The sequence below is a fragment of the Silurus aristotelis genome (genome assembly GCF_946808225.1).
Source record: "Silurus aristotelis genome assembly, chromosome: 9".
In the NCBI taxonomy this organism is placed as follows: domain Eukaryota; kingdom Metazoa; phylum Chordata; class Actinopteri; order Siluriformes; family Siluridae; genus Silurus; species Silurus aristotelis.
Window position 1 is genome coordinate 11,018,548 of NC_139582.1, and position 22,506 is coordinate 11,041,053.

The 22,506-nt window shown below is 35.7% G+C and overlaps 1 protein-coding gene across 2 annotated transcripts; it reads right to left on the reverse strand.

The window, feature by feature from the left end:
- Positions 1 to 2,900: 2,900 nt before the first annotated feature.
- On the reverse strand, positions 2,901 to 22,449 carry LOC310731287 (ATP-binding cassette sub-family C member 12-like). Of its 2 annotated transcripts, XM_083550824.1 has the most exons (31): positions 22,434 to 22,449; positions 22,074 to 22,142; positions 21,838 to 21,995; positions 21,156 to 21,302; positions 20,702 to 20,849; positions 20,182 to 20,415; positions 19,501 to 19,674; positions 18,474 to 18,621; positions 18,067 to 18,215; positions 17,884 to 17,991; positions 17,089 to 17,301; positions 16,401 to 16,472; positions 16,106 to 16,230; positions 15,194 to 15,266; positions 14,889 to 15,092; positions 12,641 to 12,775; positions 12,464 to 12,560; positions 12,275 to 12,325; positions 12,057 to 12,146; positions 11,778 to 11,881; positions 10,260 to 10,448; positions 9,821 to 10,047; positions 8,989 to 9,126; positions 8,688 to 8,877; positions 8,440 to 8,529; positions 8,028 to 8,217; positions 6,300 to 6,459; positions 5,784 to 5,862; positions 5,570 to 5,683; positions 5,235 to 5,399; positions 2,901 to 3,203 (listed from the first exon to the last, which is right to left on the reverse strand). In XM_083550824.1, exons 2-31 carry the CDS (start codon positions 22,134 to 22,136, stop codon positions 3,111 to 3,113), a joined length of 4,128 nt encoding a protein of 1,375 aa, XP_083406950.1. In that variant the 5' UTR covers positions 22,137 to 22,142; positions 22,434 to 22,449; the 3' UTR covers positions 2,901 to 3,110. The 2 variants fall into 2 exon arrangements, with proteins under 2 accessions (XP_083406950.1, XP_083406951.1); XM_083550825.1 differs by lacking the exons at positions 5,570 to 5,683; positions 5,784 to 5,862; positions 6,300 to 6,459.
- Positions 22,450 to 22,506: the final 57 nt, after the last annotated feature.

Consider the following 22,506-nt stretch of genomic DNA (forward strand, 5'->3'; position numbering starts at 1 on the left):
TTAAGTACATTTGAAAGTAAATACTTTTGTACTTTTAAATTTAAAGAGAGCACTTTTACTTTTACTGGAGTAACATTTTACCTAGTGTATCTCAACTCAAGTAAGCAGCCTCTTTCTGCTGAGGAGACTAAGGTCTTTTGGAGTGCAGAGAGAGCTACTAAAGACATTTTTATACTCTGTGGTGGCCTCAGCCATATTCTATGGTGTGGTCTGCTGGTGCAGCAGCATCTCTACTGCAGACAGGAAGAGGCTGGACAAGCTGATCAGGAAGGCCAGCTCAGTCCTGGGGATTCCCCTGGACACTGTACAGTAGGTGGGAGAAAACTAGGATGGTAGCAAAACTATCATCATTGCTGGAGAAGAACTCTCACTCAAAGCTGCTCCCAGTGAACAAGTCACCATAATACCACTGTTATTACTGTTTAACTGCAATAATAACAAAAACAAAGTATTTTAAACAACACGTTCAATAACAGAAATTTAAAAAAAAATGTGCAATATTACCTGTGTGCAATATGTCTGTTAGTGTAACTAATTACTAGTGTTCTCTTTTTCTTATTTGTATTTATACATTGTGTTGTGTATATACTGTATACTATAGTATGTCTCTAATCTTTTATATATTTGCATTTATTTTTCTTTGCTGATGTAACAGAGAAATTATCAGACGAATAAAGTTATATCTTATCTTATCTTATCTTATCTTATCTTATCTTATCTTATCTTATCTTTTGATCTTATCTTATTGTAAGGATGGTCAGATCTGTTCATGATCCCAGACCCAGAGAAATACCATGCAACAAAACAATAAACCTTCTAATCTGAAGAGAGGATCTCTTTGATCTGATGAAAGAAAGCCATTTGTTCAGCTGCCCAGTCACCCATCCTTGAGCCCCCTCTTTCCCTCCTGGGGAGATGGCTGTGTCATGGTAAGGTGACTTAGAAGTTCCCGGAATTCAAGCTTCTTTACTTGCATAATGCAGTAATTACATTTTGGGAATGTGTACATTTCACCTTCACATGTTTAGTATTAAAAAAAAAAAAAGGATTATTGTAACAAAGTGCAATCGATTTGAGTAATCTTTTACAGCCGCGCTAGAAGGACTAACACACAGCATACCTTCACCCACACCAGTGGATTCTGTCATTGGGTCACTGGGTGGGCACCCTACATTATCTTATCTTATCTTATCTTATCTTATCTTATCTTATCTTATTTTATCTTATCTTATCTTATCTTATCTTATCTTATCTTATCTTATCTTATCTTATCTTATCTTATCTTATTTTTGTGCTTCGTCCACCACTGCTCCCACAATGTTACTTCCCTTATCAGATGTAATTTGTTGCACAGTATTTAGTATAGCAATGAAACAGCATAGGGCATTAATGAAAGAGTTCATTTTCATGTTGGTGAGCATCTCAATGCACAGAATAAGAACAGAAGCAGGTTCGAAAAAGACCATACCTTTTCTAAATTTCGTGGGTCTTCTGGGTTTTTTATGGATTCTATAGATAACACGCTCTGTTGTAAAAAAGCAACAACCCTGTTGATTTCTAAAATTCAGAAATAGTTGAATCTTATTTCATTAATGGTAATGTCCTTTCCTTGATGTTTAACCTTCTTATCATACAGATGGGGTGAATCTTTTAAATTTGACGATGTATTTAAGCGTCTGGATTGGTTGAATAATGAAGACTACCTCTGACCTTGAGTGAAGAGGACACAATTTATAGTGAGATGACACATCAACTCTGGCATATGATATTGCACATACTGTATGACACATATGCAGAGGTGGCAAAAATACACATCCTTCACTTAGGTAGGAGTACAGATATTAATGTTTTAAAATACTCTGATAAAAGTTAAAGTACTAACTATTCTATTTTACTCAAGTTAAAGTTAAGAAGGTTGGGCTCTGACATGTACTTTAGTAAAAAATAGCCATTACTACTACCTGTTTTTGTGTCACGCTGGTAACTGGACCTCACGTCACATTAATAAAAGGGCTGTCAATCGATTATAATATTTAATTGCAATTAAGTGAATGATTGTCATAAAACGTGCCAAATCGAACATGCGGATCATGAATACGGATGATCCGCTGTGGAGACCCTAATGGGAGAAGCCAAAAGAAAGTTATTGTCATGAGATAACTCATGATTAATCACACCTTAATCGCACACTTTAATGTTCTAAATGCTATAATGCTATAATGTCTGTATTTACTTAAAAATGTTTTACTTATTTACATTTCATTTCATTTATATATAATTTATTTATTTATTTATAATTTTTTTATATTTACTTTCTCTTTCTGTTAAAATAAACCTACTAAAAAGTCACTGGCACAATAAAAACATCGCAAATATAGTTGCCTCACAAAAAATGGCATTTATTACAGAGAAATCTACAAGTTGGTCATTTTGTCATTCTGAAGCATAACAACTAGGGAAAGAGCGGAGACTTGGTAGAGGAGGTTGCAACAGGTTGTGACTGACTTGTTGGAGGTGAAAAATTTAAGTGACTTAATCAGTGTTTGAAGAACCGGTTCAACAATTTGTTCTGCTAATGAAGGTCAAATAGTGAATCACTGCTCTTTTTTCCCAGATTTCGCATGTGTATTACTTTCGTAGTAAGTTTCATGACCAAAGCAGTCTGAACTCTAGCTGAAATTTCATTTTGTTTCATCATAGAGTGCATTCACTGATGCAACCTGGGTTTAACCTGCTCAGTTATTGTGCGGGCCTGACTTTGCCTAGTGGCCACATCAGGAATCACATGTTGCATAACAAGAGAAAATTTTATATTTTTTTGAAGGATATCTACATTTTTTAAACTGTACAAAACTATACAAAAATATGTGACAATAATGAACATTTTAGCATTAGCACATCATAGTACAATCACTGCATGCATGTGCATCCATACACACATATATACTTTTATATATCATTTTATTTTTTTCTAAAACTGTGAAACTGTTATTGTCTCATTCTAATCTGTTTTGTTTATGTGTTTATGTATAAACAGAATGTGTAACGCTGACTCCTGACAGTCAATAGTGAGCAGCCACAGGAAATCTGTGCAGATCAGTGTGTGTGTTTCAGGAGTTGACGCTATGGGTTGCTGCTAAGAGTGATGCGAAGGCAGAGTCTTGTTTTTGCATGAGATCCTGTGGCCTATCAAATTCGGCAACCTGAGAAAAAGCAAAAGATGAATGAGAGAAAACATGAGGCAGAGTTAATACAAACAAAGAAAAAAAGAGAGAGAAGACAAAACAATAATAATAAATATTGTTTTCTCTGGATGGATACTCAATGATTTAACTTTGTTAAACTTTGTGTTTGTTAATAAGAGTTGAAAAAAGAGAAACAAGCAAGTGAGAAAGAAAAAAGGTGGATTGAATGAGACAGTAAAAAGAGAAAGATCAAAGATTGCATTATACATAAATATATACTGTCTGTACATTGCAATACAATAACAATAAAAAAATATATGTTTATAAATGTGTAAAAAGTAATTTTCCTTGAAGGATTAAGGTTAATTCTCACAACACCTTGTCTCTAATGGTGTGGTAGCATTGTCCACAGAATTATAAAAACAAAAAGCAATCAGTACTCTTGATGAAAATAGTGCAGTGAGATCTTGATCCAAAGTATTTTTTTTATTTTATGTTTTGTGCTCGAATAGATTTTTTTAACTTGACCAATTTTGCTTGGCCCAGTTTTAAGTGACAAGTAAAAAGCTTCTGCCAAACACACTTTCACCCAATATAAATCAAGCAGGTTCTGTAAAATCATAAATAGTAATTGCTATCTAATACATAGAATTAAATCATTAAAACATTTCTCTGTTTGAACACAAAGGACAGTCTGTTCCAAACTCAGGAATACAATTGTTAACAGGGATGGCATCATGCAGAACTCTAGTGTAAATTCTCTGCCCTTCTGATTAATTGTGGCTTACATAAGGATCTCCATTTGGATCTAACATCTGTAATTAGCCTGAGCACACCACACTCGCTTGTATAACCTTTTGTTTATATCCACTTTGTTGACATGCCACAAGCTTTGTACAAACTTTTACCTGTCACTGAAGAGAAATATTAACACAGATAATACAGCTTCCAAGCAAGGCCTTGTGCAATTATCTAGTTTGGGCGAGAAGACCACACTATTAAATTCCCTCTTAGTTTTTGGAGTAGATGTCCCTCTGCAGTTATCCGACAAATAGTGAGGTTTGATGGTGGATTTTATTTTCCTCTGTGATTGTCTTTTATTTCTGTAGTATTTTGTCAAATTCAGGAAATGTAAAAAGTATTTTTGTACTACTGCCTAAAATCCTGTCCAGTTTGTCCTATGGATTAGTGGATGGTTAAAGCGAAGAGATTATAATAATGACTGGTGCCCGCAGATATTTGTTAACATCCCCATTGACACACCTCTTCATCAATTATGCATTTTCCAGTGATTTGCACTGAATCAGAAGCCAAGAGAGAGAAGAGAGAGAGAGAGAGAGAGAGAGAGAGAGAGAGAGAGAGAGAGAGAGAGAGAGAGAGAGAGAGAGAATCACTAGAACCACTATCAAATAATCTTCTGCCAGCTTTATTCAGGGCTGGTGTCAATGGATGACCTCCACTGCTCCAGCTGGGAATCTTGCAACAAATTTCTTGATGATCTGCTTCACATTCTGTTCTTCAGCTATGTACTACCAGTGACAGATGTTCTTCAGCTGCTAAGTGGAGGTGAGGGGGAGACCAATTTCAGCAAAGGGAGTGATTTCAGCAAAGTGCTTTTCAGGCTTCCTGCTTATGTGCTGAAGAGTTACCTCCTTCATGCTGAAATACTCCAGCCTGACTTCTACCGATAACATGGAAGCAGTTGTGGAGCCCAATCCTTCTCCAGCCATACACATGCAGTCCCTGCATGCTCAAAAAAACTACAGAAAGACACCTATATCTACTGTGTCATGAGAGTGTCATTTAAGGCCTCTTTCAATTCCTGTGTTTTGGCAGCACTGTAAAACAACAGTGTTCTACACTGTTTTTTCTTATACTGTTACTTCTGCAATTTTTTTACTGTGCTGACAGTGATGTATGGAGTGGTGCTTCAGTGTTAATCAATTCTGTGTGTGTGTGTGTGTGTGTGTGTGTGTGTGTGTGTGTGTGTGTGTGTGTGTGTGTGTGTGTGTGTGTATGTGTGTGTGTTTGAGTGTGTGTTTAGATCACCTTGCCCTTGTCCATGACAAGGATACGGTCACACTCAAGCACAGTGTTGATACGGTGCGCTATAGTGAGCATGGTGCAGTCCTGGAAGGCTTCTCTGATGGTGTGCTGAATCAGACTTTCTGTCTCCGAATCTATAGACGCTGTTGCCTCGTCCAGCAGAATGATCTGTATGTACACACACCTTAAATGTCATTACTCTTTTACATTTTAGGATAATTAAAGAGTGTGTGTGTTTGTGTGTGTGTGTGTGTGTGTGTGTGTGTGTGTGTGTGTGTGTGTGTGTGTGTGTGTGTGTGTGTGTGTGTGTGTGTGTGTGCGCGTGTGTGTTTTCTTACTTTTGTTTTGCGAAGCAGTGCTCTGGCCATGCACATGAGCTGTCTCTCTCCTACAGAGAAATTCTCACCGTTCTCCACAACTGCTGAGTCGAGCTTCTGTGGTAAATAAGAAATCTATAGAAAACACACAGAGATGTTTGGGTTATTTGCTTGGCTGTTCATTATTAAGTTACTGCTACTAATGGCAGGACTGAAGTTTTATATCTGTACCTACTGCTTTTTTCATGTTGGTTTTCTCCAGAGCCACCCAGATCTCATCATCAGTGTACTTATTAAATGGGTCGAGGTTATACCTGCATAAAATTCAACACACATTTACGCTTTTTACTAGAATTACAAGAACTCTGTGATTCATTCATTACTCATAACCTCATATTTTGGTTTAAGTTTTTTTGCATGTTATTTAATAAAAACAGCTAATATTCAGCTTATTTAGAAATACACACACAATTAGAAGCAACACACAACTACTGTGCACTAACTGTCTTTCACTGATTTCATGTCAAAATATATATACTTTAAGCAAACAATCCAAAATAATTTATGTTATCTAAGAAGCGGTATCTGAAATAGAATTTTAGACCTCTTTTCATTCCTATTAGTACTAGCCATGTCACTTCTCAATTGCATAAAATTCTACAACACTTTTCAACTAGTGGCCGTTAGTTTTGTTGTATTGTGGCATTAATAGTTCTTTATAGATATTCAGAGATAAAAGCTGAGAGGTTACCTCACAGTGCCAATGAAGAGGACCGGGTCCTGTGGGATGATGGATAGCTGATTACGAAGATCCCGCAGGCCCAAAGTGCACACGTCCATGTTGTCAATCAGAATAGTGCCCTCTGTTGGCTCCGCCAAGCGAAACAAAGCGACGCCCAGTGATGATTTACCTGTAAAATAACAAGAAATACTTTAATTATTAACACACTATTGTTGCTGTATTTCTACATTGACAGTGCGAATAAAGCATTATTATGTTTAGTTTAAATCAGAATGATCTTGTTATTAATTGCAAAAATATTTTGAATATTTTGTGTATTTCTTTGTATAGATATGATTCATGTTAAAACACATTGCGTTTTTTCCCCTTATACTGCCAGCATATTATATTATATTATATTATATTATATTATATTATATTATATTATATTATATTATATTATATTATATACTGTATATAAAAAGTCCTGTCGGTGACCTACAGTGCCTGTGAAGGATTGGGAAACAGCTAGTATTTTATGGTTTTTGAGACATGCAACAAACTAGTTAAAGGGCAAAAACTCACAAGAATTGGGGCGGCACACAAAAAAAAAATAGCATAATTTTAATATATTTATTTATTTATTGTTTATTTTCTGCTCATTTGAAGATGAATACATTGAATAAAAATTAAAACATTTTATTGTGACTTTTTATCTCAAAAATCTGACTTTGTTTCTTAGAATTATGTGATACAAACTTGCAATTTCTCACTTTTTTTTCAGAATTGCAAGATATGAACTCGCAATTAAGTTCTGATTTTTTTTCTCGCAATTGCGAGACATATTGTGTCTGTATGTCTGTATGTTCGTGCTAAGTAGATACAGACATACAGACACTGTCTATGTAACTACTATATGTAGCACTAACATACTTCAACATACTTCAACTGTTCAACAGTATGCAGAACATTATAAAAGTAATAAATGATGTGGGAAACTCTTGATTTACATTTTATTTGAAGTCTTTGAGAAGAAGCTCATGGGCTCATAATTTATTACATATCAATCAGTGTTTGACTCGTTGATATAATTCTATTAATAGATTGGTGTGCTAAAAGTAACAGAGTCTTTTTACATAAACTTTTCACACAAACTAAGCAATTAGTCATAATTAGTAATTATATCATTAATAAATAATAGTACTTCGATACTTAAGTATTCATTCATTCATTAATTTATTTGCTCCCGCTTATCCGTAATTTGGGTAGCGGGGGCAGCAGTCTAAGCAGGCCCCCGCCTTCGACTGCTGCCCAATCCTCACAGCACCGTCCCTTACGGTCCCTCCTGCAGGTGGTGAGCCCACGGGAAGGCGGCCCCATATACTTAAGTATATTTAAAGCCAAATACTTTTGTACTTTTACTCATGTAAAAGTTTAAAGGAAGTACTTTTACTGGAGTGATATTGTACCTACTTTTTCTCCACCTTTAATAAAATATATACTTTGTGTACTTCATCCACAACTGTATATTTGTTTAGTTAAAGTAAATCTTTATAGTGTTAAATTGTCTAGATTGTTGCATAAAAGCAAAAGAAATGTGTATGTCTCTCTCAAAATAAAAAAGACGGTGTTTTTTGACAGACACGGTAACATTAGATTAAGTTGAATCTAATCTAATCTAATCTAACAATACATTTTTATTATTATTAATAAATATTAATTAAAGCACATTACAAAGTGCTATGACTTGCATCTTACCTGAGCCGGTTCGCCCCACTATGCCAAGCTTCTCTTGTGGATTGATTGTGAGGTTGAGCTGATCGAGCACGATCGGCGTGTTCTCTCTGTACCTCATGCTGTAATTTTGAAAGGTGATAGCGCCCTCCTGTGGCCAGCCTGATGGAATGTTGACGTCTTCCACTTTGTGTGGGGCTTCAGACACACAGCCCTGTGAAGCAGATGGTATTTTAGCTGTGGTATCCTGGTAGTACCACATTTCAGTCTGCATCTTCAACTGTCCTGATGGCCTTATAGCCTCAAAATGTAAAAAATTAGGTACATTTATATATACATTAGAGGTTAAACCTCTTTTTTAATGTAAGGCAATGTAATATTTAAATTTATAAATTTAATACTGATTGTATGACCAGTGTTTTATTAAACATCTCACCGTGATGTACTCCTGCAGTCTCTCCACTGAGGTAAACTTTGCCTCCATTTCTGTAGAGAGCCTCACAACATACTGTAGCATGCCTGTCAACTGCAGGGATAAAAGCTCCATAAGCAACACTAATGCATATAACGAACACAAATACGAATACCATCATTGTAGTGTGTGTGTGTGTGTGTGTGTGTGTGTGTGTGTGTGTGTGTGTGTGTGTGTGTGTGTGTGTGTGTGTGTGTGTGTGTGTGTGTTACCTGTATTGTATATGACAGTGTCAGACCCTTAAGTGAAGAACTGATGACCTCATTAGGGCTGAGCACCACAAACAATGCCACAATCAGAGTAATGGTGGCAGACAGGCTATTAAGCCAGAAGGAGAGCCAACGTGTCCCACAGTTAAACAACAGGAAGTGATTGGAGTTATCATCACTCAACATTTGAAACCTGTCAGTTGGACAGACACATCGCACACAGTGGATATGAGATAAATATGAGTTAATACTACATACTTTGTACAGTAATATGTAGCTTTATTGAGTTGTGATAGTATCTTACTTTTCTGTGTACTGTGCTCTTTTGTCATAAGCATGGATGGTGCTGAGGCCCTGGATGATGGAGGTTGTGAGAGAGATGCAGGGAGAGCGACTCACGTTCTCCCTACGCTTCATTTCCCGAATACTCCTCTGGAAGATGCTAAACCAGAAAACACATCATAAAGTAAGCACATAACACACCACACCACATCACTCCCTGCTGTCAATACTCTACTTACTTTTAAATACAGTCAAGTAAGGGATTATGAAATACATTTTTTATAGGATATTTTCTCATTTTGAACATAACTAACAGCAAGTTGCGGATTATCTTAAAATTTGTGGGAATCCGCAGCAGGACCGAATGTTCAGGAACGTTAGGAATAACATTTTAAACTATGTTTTCACTAACAAATGTAATAAAAAAATTTACAAACACTATTGTATCAAAGTGGCATAATGTATAGATAAATTCTTGGTGCCTCCAAAATTTGCGGATTTTCTGAACTCGCAGTGGGTCTTAAAACTTAAGCCTGCGAGTTCCAGGGGACCAATGTACATGCCTTTTTTTGTGGTTCAAAAATCACATTCATTGATCATAAGATGACAGTGTTTATCTTAAACAACTTTAAAGATAACTCCTGAGCAACTACTTTTATGTTCTGTCTGAGGTGGAGATAAAGATTTTAACAAACAAATTACAACAATGAATAATAGAATAGCTTTAGTTCTTGTAAACTATCTTTGATATATCACATTTTACAGTCCCCCTGTACATTGCCTACACCACCACAAGAATGCTACTCTAAATCATCTGCACTGTTGGTGGATGAGTGATGAGTGGTAAAACTTACTAGAGTATAACAGCAAAAATGGCTCCCAGTGCAACCACGGCAATGAGAAAGTAGGGAAAGATGATGCACATGGTCAAAATAGTGCAGATGACCATGAAGCAAAACTGCAGGAAGTTCTCCATGATGAATGGCAGAACAGCATCGATCTCATCCTGATCTTTACTGAAGCGATTCACTATTCGGCCAGTAGGAGTCTTGTCAAAGAAGCACATGGGACTGGCCAGGATCTAAAGGGCGAAGTTATGACGTTTATCTCTGTATTGTACTATACTATATGCTTTTCAGTTTTGTGTAACATGTGTTTCAAGTTGGTAAATTGGACATTTAACAACTAGTGTCACAAAACATTCAAAGAAACCTTGCATATGTACAATCATAATCCCAGCACTGACTTCCAGGTGTAATGCCCATGCTGATGGTGTGTGTTGGAAAGTCTTACCCTTTTGAACATACTGTCGTGTAGTTTAGAGGAGGCATGGAGCGTCACTTTAGTAAATGTGTAACTCTTCAGGGCACTCAGCACCACCATGGCCACCACGTTCAAACCATATATCATCTGATAGAAGTACAGGTTGGGATTATCTGATATGTTACGGGTGTTCAAGTTCGGGTCTGATGTATTCAAGGTCTGTAAGAAGAAGAGAGGTATTTTATTACTGACTATCTAAAGTGTACAATGTCTATTTAAATCCAATACCAGTTTACTAGTCCGGATTTTAATAATGAATGTCATCTCTATACAGGCAAACAGTGGAAATATTAATATTGCTGTAAGTAGGAAACTACCTGTGTGAGAGTTGTAGTTAACTGAATGGAACGCTGTTTTCTAAGAATTAGTCTGTTCACACTGTCTGAGTGTGCTACTTTTTGTGGTTCACATGTTAAGAGATAAAAGGCCTAAGAGTAGAAATATACCCCTGAAAAAGGTGGAGTATATGAAAAGTAATATGCTTTTTCCATTTGTCCATGTCTAATGTCTTCATTCTTTATCTCTGGTAACACAGTATACTATCACCAGTGTTGTGCAGTAACGCGTTACTGTAACGCAGTTACTTTTGACAGTAACCAATACTGTAACGCGTTACAGTTTTAAATAAAGTAACTCCGTTACCGTTACCATATGGTGCGTAGGATTGGTGGATGAACCACTGTAAACACAAAGAAGACACACTGTGGGTGTGTTTCAATTTATTCAGGTCTGTGCGGCAGCAATGGCGAGTCAAGGTGAGAGCAAGACGAGTTTCTCAAAGTGGAAATATGCTCATTATTTCACTTTAGTTGAGCATAAAGACAAATGTAAGCTGTGTCTTTCTGGTTCGAAGGTCGTATCTACTGCGATAAACAGCAACTCCAATCTGTCGAAGCTCCTCCACAAACTCCATGCCTCGACAAAGCTAGAAGCTAGAAGCTAACCCGGTGTTCTGTTGTACATTGCTGATAGTTTTCATACTTAAGCTGTGAAATTAACATTTTTAAGAGCTCAACACAACAGCAGAAGCCACTTTAGTTTTTGATTGTGAATATATTATTCAGCTTCTTTTGTTATTTATTTCAGAAATCCTTGTGATATATTCAGTTTGTGCAGGTCTGACTTAGTAAAAAATAGTGTTTAAAAATTACTTTGTGTTTAAGTCAGTTTTGTGTTTGTATAGAACATAATGCATAAAAGGGCATTAATGGGAACATTGAAGAAGGTTCTTTAAAAAAGTAACTAAAAAGTTACTTTTAACAGTAACGGATTACTTTTTGGTGTAAGTAATCAACAAAGTTACTTTTTGAATCAAGTAACAAGTAACTGTAACTAGTTAAAAAATTTTAGTAACTAGCACAACACTAACTATCACTGTGTGTGTGTGTGTGTGTGTGTGTGTGTGTGTGTGTGTGTGTGTGTGTGTGTGTGTGTGTGTGTGTGTGTGTGTGTGTGTGTGTGTGTGCGCGTGTGCATGCATGTGTTTACCCCAGAGCCTTGATTAAGCCAGTAACTGAGCCACCAGTTGCTGAAGGCAGTTGTTCCCACCAACAGAATAAAGAATATCATGACAAAAAACAAAATAATATAACCTAAAGTGTGTGAGAGATAAAGAGACAAGATAGAGATTAAAGAAGAATGGGAAAAACAAAGTGTGTGAATAAGTGTGTGTGTGTGTGTGTGTGTGTGTGTGTGTGTGTGTGTGTGTGTGTGTGTGTGTGTGTGTGTGTGTGTGTGTGTGTGTGTGTGTGTGTGTGTGTGTGCTACCTCCAGCAGCGAGACAGTATTGGCGGTAAGTTCTGAAAGTAACTGATCCTTTCTGCGATGCTTCAGTGGTGACGAGCTGGTCTTTACCCTCTAAAGTTCAGAAAAATATTTAAAGTGTTTAAATGAGAAGATCTGTACATTTATCTTCATGTTTAAGAAACAAGTACACTGAATTAAAATATGCCTTTATATTATATATGACAAAAAATTTACAGCACCTTTTGCTGAGTCTGACTCTGGTTTAATTCTTTCATCAGACATGTCAAAGGCTGGACAAGACAACAAACATGAACTTAAAAAATAATTACCACTTTTCTACATTGTGTTCATTGACAGGTTCATTTATATTATATTATAATAAAATATAAGTATCAACCCAATGTATCCTGCACTGTATGACCTCTGACCTGCGTTTATGATTCCACTGCTAGTGGAACGTTCTCTCTCTTGTTTGATGTGCTTACTGAAATCATAGGGGATCACTGGGGGTTCCTCATTTTTCTCCTACAAGAAAATAATTCAAATCCTGTTTTGAATTATGTCTACAGAAAGAGACCAGCCAAAGTGAAAAAGAACTCTCTTACGTTGCTCTGTTCCGATTGGTAGTTGTTAATGAGATGTGCATATCGGCCCTTTGTTTTCATCAGGGCTTTGTGTGTTCCAGCTTCCTTAATCGACCCATTCTCCAAAAGCAAGACTTCATCACAGAACTCCAAATACTACAGGACAAGAGAAAGTAAGGCTATTAGCAGTTTTTGCATTTAAGCATCCATCAGTGACTTGCCTCCACAATAGTGAGAATATAATACAAACCCGATTTCAAAAAAGTTGGAACACTGTACAAATTGTGAATAAAAAAGGAATGCAATAATTTACAAATCTCATAAACTTATATTTTATTTACAATTGAATATAGGTACCATATCAAATGTTGAAAGTTAAGACATTTTGGAATGGCATGCCAAATATTGGCTCATTTTGGATTTCAGGAGAGCTACACATTCCAAAAAAGTTGGGACAGGTAGCAATAAGATGCTGGAAATGTTCAATTTACATATAAGGAATTTTTGGGAAAACTGGGATGCCATGTCATCCGGACTAAAGAGTATAAGGACAAACCAAGTTGTTATCAGAGCTCAGTTCAGAAGCCTGCATCGCTGATGGTATGGGGTTGCATAAGTGCGTGTGGCATGGGCAGCTTACACATCTGGAAAGGCACCATCAATGCTGAAAGGTATATCCAAAATATAGAACAACATATGCTCCCATCCAGATGTCATCTCTTTCAGGTAAGACCTTGCATTCTCCAACATGACAATGCCAGACCACATACTGCATCAATTACAACATCATGGCTGTGTAGAAGAAGGATTCAGGTGCTGAAATGGCCAGCCTGCAGTCCAGATCTTTCACCCATAGAAAACATTTGCCGCATCATAAAGAGGAAGATGCGACAAAAAAGAAATAAGACAGTTGAGCAAATAGAAGCCTGTATTAGACAAGAATGGGACAACATTCCTATTCATAAACTTGAGCAACTTGTCTCCTCTCCTTGAGCAACTTGTCTCCTGGACATTTGCAGACTGTTATAAAAAAAGAGGGTATACCACACAGTGGTAAACATGACCTTGTCCCAACTTTTTTGAGATGTGTTGATGCCATGAACTTTAAAATCAACTAATGTTTCCCTTAAAATCATACTGATTTTTTCAGTTTAAACATTTGATATGTCATCTATGTTGTATTCTGAATAAAATACTGAAATTTAAAACTTCCACATCATTGCATTCTGTTTTTATTCACAATTTGTTCAGTGTCCCAACTTTTTTGGAATCAGGTTTGTAAATGGACATTTGGTGCCACCCGAATGAGGATGAATTTCCTTTGAAATATGGGATTTAAATTGACATTTTCCACTGAAGGTGTCTTCCATATACTATCTCAAGGAGTGGAGTTTCCTTTTTACTGTCACCACAGGCTTGCTCCTTTGGAATAAACTTATGTCTCATTTATAATTTTTTTTTAATTTATATCCATAATCTATTTATTTCTGTTAGCTTAATATTATAAATACATGAGAAATTACATTTGAAATAAAACACAAATCAGTGGTATTCGTTTCTTATTATGTCTCTCTCTATCTATAGCTTTGCTACACTCTGATTTACTCTGATTGGTTGAAGTCAGAAACCTGCATCTCTTCTTAGGTGCAAGTGCATCAATGTCTGGGTTTAGGCTCTGAGCTGAGGAAATCCTTAGGTTTTAGTGAAGATGTTCATCAGTGCGACTCCTGAGTGGTGTTTTGTTCATCTTCATCAAAGGGAACAGTTGCTCACACAGATATATGCTGGTGAACATAGAGAGCATTTGAGCAGCTTGGGCAGTGGTGCAGTGTGTCGGGGAGGAAACATGGAAACTGTGCAGCACCCACAGAGTCGTACTTTAACTCAAGCGTGACACTACACTGGAGTTCAATCGGCTCCATTTAGAGGTTGGTTGGTGCGCTTTCCAAGTCAACCATAAACGGATTACTAAACAGTTCATATCTGCATTTCTGGGCTTCAAAGTCGGTAAATCTCCGGGTAAAGTCAGCGCTGAGTACGCAGAGTTTTTCAGCGGTCTCGACTGACATGCCAACGCACTAACAAAGCATTCTGGGATTTGTAGTATTAGCGGTGTATGCGCTATATGCTGGCGGGCCAGCGCTAATACACATTTGATATGATCTAACGGGCCAAATATAATTACAGTTTTACACCCCCCCCCCCCCCCCCCCCCCCCCCCGATCTAGACGGTTGGGAAAAAAACATAGACAAAAAATGACCTAAATACCTGAAGCTGATGTGTGACCAGGATCACAGTCTTGCCCTTCAGCTCTTTTTTGATGCATTCCTCAAAGATATGCTTGCCCACGTGGGCATCGACTGCTGACAGAGTATTGTCCAATAGTAAGATATCTCGGTTGGAGTAGACCGCTCTTGCTAGGCTGACCCTCTGCTTCTGACCACCTGATAAGTTCAGACCACGGTCTCCGATCTACACACACACAAACACACACACACACATAAAAAATATTCATTGTTATATATTTACCACCTGAAAGACAGAGAGACATAATAATGTTTTTGAAAACAAACCTCTGTCTGGTCACCATAGGGGAGACTAGCAAGATCAGGCTTTAGACAACAGGCGTGGATCACACGGTCATACCTACAACACAAACACACAAAGATTGTGTAAATATACAAAAATAAGTTTCTTAAAACCTGGAGCCTTTCATAAGGAAGTATTAATTGCACCTCTTTTACACCTCAAGGACACTTCAAGGACAACCTTCTAACACTGTGCACGAGAACCAATTTTTATTTTAGCACTTTACACACACTGACAATCTGAAACACATTTAACACTGAAATTATATACTGCAAAGTTAAGCTTTATATTATTTTGTAATTTGCTATACTGAAATGCCTCACATGACCACACACTTGCACTTGCAAAAGGTAAAAATTGTATAATCATTCAATTGTATAATCAATCAATTTTTTTTTTACAGGCTGGATACATTATAGCAGTTATAAACTGCTTCATCGACAGTAAATCAGATAAAAACAACATTCAAAATATATATTTTATTACATATATACGAGAAAACAATGCATAAACCCCTGAGGACTTTCCCTTTCTTTAAAAAAGGTTCTATCTGAACACGGAATCTAAAAAAAAATATTAAATGTTCAATAAAAAGCATTTACAGATTTTTCTTTGTTAAATCTTTTTATTATTATTTTTTTAAGTCTATTTACAGTACATCTTGGGTGACATAAATAATAATTTTCTAAAGTAACGATAATGATTTCAAATAAGTGCATGAATAAATAAACAGAATTCTAGCAGATCTTATGTTATGAAAGATTGAATAACACCTGTGGTCAATCAGATTAAAAAATTCAGCAGCACTGTGGTATAACGTCTTGTAACACACATCTAAGCATATTATTATGGTTATTTAATATTCCTAATGATATTGTGAATGGTTTGTGTGTTACCTCACTTGGTCGAAAGATTCTCCCATTAAAATATTATCTTGTACAGTTCCATGAAAGATCCAGGCTTGTTGGGAAACGTAGGCTAATGTTCCATTTACAGAGATCGATCCACTCTGAAGATGCATCTAAAAGGAAAACAAAGAAATGGTCTTTACTTTACAGAAAATGAACCCACATCATGGTATATTATTTATTCCCACCTGAACCACATATTAAGTGTGATGAACAAAACCATGTCACTATACAGACAGATGATGGATGTCACTGTTCATATTAATTGTCAACAAAAACATACCTGCTCAAGTATGCTTGATATCAGTGATGTTTTTCCACTACCAACATTGCCACAAACTCCAAGCAAATTTCCCTAGAACAAAGAAGACACCTAATATTTATCTCATTTTAATTTTCTGCCAAATATATAAGCATTTAAAAAAAAAAAAAAAAAAAAAAAAAAAACAACAACAACTAACTAATTTCTCATAACCAGCTCGAGAAATAATTTAGAAACTGCATCCAGTGTGTTTTGGTCTTTAGAGGCCCTTATTATTCCCCATGTGGTGGATCGTGTTAATGCTGCAACCTGTGTCTAATTCCTTGGGTATAAGTTGTCCTATTGTCTCTTTGCTTAGTTTTAGAGTTGCTAAGACCAGCCCCTTCCTGTCTTAAGTAACACTGTTATTTTTACCTGTTGAATATATTTCTGCTGATATATATTACTACAAATAGACAAATTGTACAATGTGTTGTTTTTGTGTTGTCATTGACCTCTAATTGCTGTGTTAAAAAAATTAGAAAATGTAGAACTTTCAGGTTATTTTCAATTGTGTCAGACTGTACCACGGTATGATCATTTATTATCAAATAGTCATGATTTATTCCTGATTTTATTTATTACTAGACCATTTGTCACATATAAAACAGTTTTTTTTATTTTTTGTCTTAGTAAACATAAACCACTTATGAGTCACCCAGACACACACCTTGAAAAGAGTAAATGTGATGTTCTGTAGTGTTAATTTCGTGTCTTGTAGATTTGTATCACTCTTAACCCTGTTAGCTGCAATCAGTGGACTCTCAGATCTATCTGGAGCAGAGGAACTCCAGGATAATGAAGCTTTGTTCATCACTAAAGCAGCACTCAATTCCTTGTTCTGGATTAGGTAGGGTTTGGGATTCTTTATCATCAGGATCCTCTGAAAAGGAAAGAATAGAAAATAATTATAATTATATGTAATCATAATGATAACATAATTATAATATAATAAAATTTAGGAGCTTGCAACACATGTACAATCTTGAAGGTATTTACAGCTATGTAAAGTGGAGAACACATGTCTCATTAATATAAACCAGATCTACTATTTATAAAAATATTATTTATATGAGACTAATATATATTAGTTCCACATTAGTCATTCAGTTTATCACTATTTATTTCTCTATTTATTATTCTATTTTATTTAATTTCACTTGTTTGACAGTTATAATGTATACATTTCTGGCTAATTATTGTTTTATTTACTTATATTATTGTTATTATTATATTGTATTTCATAGTTAACAGCTGCCTTGTGTGTTTCCCTAAGGGTCAGGTAAACAATTATAACTTAATAAATAATCATTGAATTTAATTCTGTTCTGAATTAGACACTGAAAAGTGTTTTGGTGAATCAATGCTTCACTGAATAAATGATGATTTGTGTGAAAAAAATTTTTTTTACATATTCTGAAATGAAGTAATAAAAAAAATCAGAAATAAGGAGAGAAATTAAAACCTTTAATCGTTTCAGAGCCACTTTTGCTTCAGCCACTGCTTTTACAGAGGATGGTAGCAGACCCATTGTCATCCTAATCGAGTTAAACAGAGCAATGATGGTGAATGCCTATGAAAACACGAAATACAGTTTATACAATTGAAAAAATTACAGCATGATTTTTTCCTCAATTCCATTACTCACTGTAGAGGGCTGCAGAGGTAATTGGAGTGCTGTGTGAGCAATGAAGGTAAGAATTGTGGCTAGAAAGGGAACTAGAGCTGTTAAGGAGCAGTTCACACTCTGAATATATCCTACTTTCTCCAAAAGCAACTTCTCCTCCTTCCTGATATCTTAGATATAAATATATAAAAAGAAAAAGTGAGAATGTAGAGCAATATAGAAATTTGCACATAAAAAATGTAGAAAATAAAAAAAAAAAATGTTTAAGCTGTTAGGGTTATAATAGATTAAACCAAAAATAAATTATATCATAAATAATTTGGTTTTAAAGATACAACCTGTGTTATACTAAATTACTTATATGATTCAACATCAGCGTTTATACTATAACTGTTATAATCAAACCTTGTGTCAATTAAAATGGGTACCTGTGATTTTCTTTTTAAAAGATTCTTCCCATGCATGCATCTTAATAAGTTTAATGCAGGTCAGGACTTCGTTCATCGTGCGAACACGTTTGTCTGTCACAGTGATGGTCTTTTTTCGTAACACTCTAATCAGCTGGCTGATGTAAAACTGAAGAGAAGCACAAGAACATATTTGTAGCTCATTTATTTATTTATACATCAGATGACAGCAAGCCAGCAACTTCATTTTCAGGAAACATCAGCAGTCATTAAATTTGACCACCACAGTGTACACTTTCCTCACTTTAAATTGCTCTCATTTACAGAGCTATTAAGTAAGCACATGTGTGTCCCTGATTGTCATAGTGTGTCAAGTCTAGCCCAGTTTTTCCCATGCACTACAAGACTAGATATGGCAAGTAGCAGCAAACCATTTTTTTTTTTTCCTCCAAAAAAAGACTAACATAATCAGTGTAGTAGTTAATTAGATACCAACATCTTAGATCAGGATCGGAATAAAATCAGTGTAGCATGTGTAAAGTACAAAATTACCCTAGGACCCCAATTATAATCAAATACAGCTTAATTTATTTAATTTTTTTACTTTAGCTGTTATTTGTCAAAAGGAGATGTTTAATCGGAGTATGTTAAATATTTGTATTAGTGCATACATAAACTGGAGTAAAAAATAACCAATAACTTCTGACTCTGAGAAACGTCTTTCAGTTGTCATTTCAAACTTTTTGCTCTCTAAGTTTTTTATTTTATGTCTCAGAGTCACTACATTTAAATGACTTGTGCCATGAACACGTGTTTGCACTGAATGGGTGATTTGAAAGTACAATGATAAATTAGTGTTACCCAACTTTTTATAAATCCATAAGAAATCCTTTATTTCTTCCCAATTTATTTATTTAAGGCCTAAAATGACTGCACAATGTAAACTCGCCATACAATGTCAGCTTTTCCTATTTCTATATTCCTATCACTGTAACAATATTTCAATCTTTGAAAAGGGTTGTGTGTTAAAAGTCCACAAGAGTCTCACCTGGATACGTATAAAGATGAGGTAGGTAATGATTCCTATGAGTGCCATGTACCCCAATATGAAGCATGAATATATAATACACACAACCAGCAACATGGGAATGCACAGGAGAAACGTGCCAAAAAGCACTGCCTCGAAAATACGATAACTGTCGCTTGCTAACACGTTGATCATCTGTAGGGAAGAGAGAGAGAGAGAGAGAGAGAGAGAGAGAGAGAGAGAGAGAGAGAGAGAGAGAGGAAATCAAACATGCAAATATACAAAATAGCTGAGCACTGCAGTGTGTAAGAGGACCCAGTAAATTTTGGCCCTGAATCCATAGTAATGAAAGAAGATCAAAAGCCATTAGGACAACTGGGTCTAGTTTACATAGAGATTTACTAAATATAATGTCATGTTCTCGTTGAGATACAGTCTCACTTCCTTTTTTCCACATTTCTACCATGCTTGCACATGAACTCGAAGATTCACGGGTAGATTATACAATGCTAAAAACAGATTTTATACACTTTTTTAAAATGTTTAGGTTGAGTGAAGTCTGAATATCATCTCAGCTTCAGTTTGTCATTTATATATAATAAAACTACTACTACATGATAACACAGAATTGTAAAAAAAAAAAAACTTTGAGAAAGACTCAATTCGATCAAGTGTGAGAGCAGTTAACCAATCAGAGGCTACCTCTCCTACGGTGACATCACTGAGTGTTCGGAGCGTGATGATTTTCTGAAAGGTGAGCATGCTGAAGGCTCCTTTTACTCGAATGGCAGTGCGTAGGTTTACAGCCCAGAGAAGTGACCCAAAGATTATTTTACTGAACTCAGAGATGAACAGCGCTACACACAGGCCAACGCCATACACCAGCGTACCTTCAGACTGCTCCACATACATCAGGATCTCTTTTACCAGAATAGCCTGTAGAATAAAGAGAAAAACACTGCTTACAAGGAACATATAACATTCACTTTAACTTTGTAAAAACTAGCCCAGATCATTTCTTTATACATTTGTAAAGAAAATACACACTGAAAAAAACTCCTGAATGATTCTGTACATAAAAAAGAAATTGTCAGCAACTAAAATGAAATTTGTTATAAAATAATTTAAATAACCTGAGCTAATATGTAGAATTATACAATATGTACATGTATAGTTTTTAGATTGCAGTTCAGATGTATAGAACTAAAGCAAAAGAACATACCGGTCTAATAAACACAAATAACATAAACAGAATAGCAACGATGAAAGACACAATCAAACGAGTCCTCTGGAAACGCATCACTACTGAGGTGAGAGAAGCTTTCTCAATGCCAACACGTTCCACCTCATCTTCCCACATTTTTATAAACCTACACACACACACACACACACACACACACACACACACACACACACACATACAGTAATGCAAAAATTCGCTTGTAAATTAAAAATAAACCTATAGATGATGTGCTTGAACAGAAAGATGATCAACAACAGAAAGAAGTAATGAATAAAGTTACTAGAATTATTCTATAGTTAATAGAATAAAAGAAAAAATTAGCTCAGTGACTAAATAAACCTGCAGCTTTGTTATAAAGAATCTCATATCCTTATAATAATTGTGCTTTAATCATATATCTCTGTCTAAAATATCTGTGGCCTTCATATCCTACCTGTCTCCATTTTGGTGTGCTCTGTCATGAGGAGAAAGAATAAAGGAGCTGTTATCCTGATAATTCCTGAAGAACTTCCACATCATGGGCATCATCCATGAAAACGATGTGAAGGAGAAGAATCCAGCATCGTCTATTGGGTTTGAGCTGCACGAGCACAAGCTGTAATGTCAGCTATTAAATAAAGTACTGTATTGCACTTTTGTCTAGTTATGAAACTGGAAGCTCAGTGGTTAAGGCCCTGTGTTCCTGTTTTGAAGGTTATGGGTTTATGCCACTGTTGGGCCCATTAGCAAAGCTCCTAACCCTCTCTGATCCAGGGTGCTGTATTAGTGCTGACCCCAGCTCAAAGTCACTGTGCTGTAATTTATTTAATTCTTAAAGCACACAAAGGTCTGACATGAAACTGCAATATACAGTAAATAAAGGTTAATTATTTAAAATAATTCTTGAAGGGCAACCAAAAAAGTATTGTCCACAGCAACACTGGTCATTCATGGAGTTCTGTGAGCTCTGTATATAAGAGAGTGGGCAGAAATTTCCTACATGATACAGCATTCAGCAGTTCACAAAGGTTCTGCCTTCATCTGTCTCATTTCCACCAATCAACTGATTATACTGTATGTTTAACAATTTAATATAATTTAAATGACGTATAATCACAGGATAAATATAACAACACCTTGAGCTGAAGCGGACGGGGATCAAGGTCTTCATGCTGGCGTTGTATTTCTTCCCATTTCTATGTGGATACTGTTCTTTGTAGTCTGGATTTAAAGAGCCTTCAGAAAACGAGTTCCTGTTGCCAGCCGACTTAAGCTTAATCTCTCTCCTCGTTTTCTATTTAAAAAATGCAAAGAAATAAATGTAACTGAAGTCAAGTATGAACAAAAAGCAGACACAGCAGATTTTACTCACAAATGAAAACCCTTTAACGTTTTCTTTGTTATTTGGTTGATGTAGAAGGTCCTTTGTTTTCATTTTGCACTGTAGGGAAAGAAAATACCAGATCATGTGTTTGTGTTTTATTGTGTTTTTAACAGTAAATGATCCAAACAAATCATACAAATCAAACATACAACAAAGTGATCCCAATAAATCAAATAATAGACACATGTTAAGTATAATAATAATAATAATAATAATAATAATAATAATAATAATAATAATAATAATAATAATAATAATAATAATAAAAATAAAGTACCATAATTTTAGCAAAAAAACCAAACCAAGCATAATCTTTCAATATGTGAAAAGTGAAATCAGAAAATTTACCCGTTTTTTCTCAGGCAGGGGGAGAATTGATCTGTGCTGCAGTCTGAATGCTTTTATACTCCTATATTGGTGT

Coding starts and splice junctions, on each gene's coding strand:
- LOC310731287 (XM_083550824.1), bottom strand. CDS start 22,136: ATGAAAACAAAGGACCTTCTACATCAACCAAATAACAAAGAAAACGTT. Junction 15,093..15,193: donor CCTATGGTGACCAGACAGAG/GTTTGTTTTCAA, acceptor GTGTGTGTGTAG/ATCGGAGACCGTGGTCTGAA. Junction 5,400..5,569: donor CACTGCTTCGCAAAACAAAA/GTAAGAAAACAC, acceptor GTGTACATACAG/ATCATTCTGCTGGACGAGGC.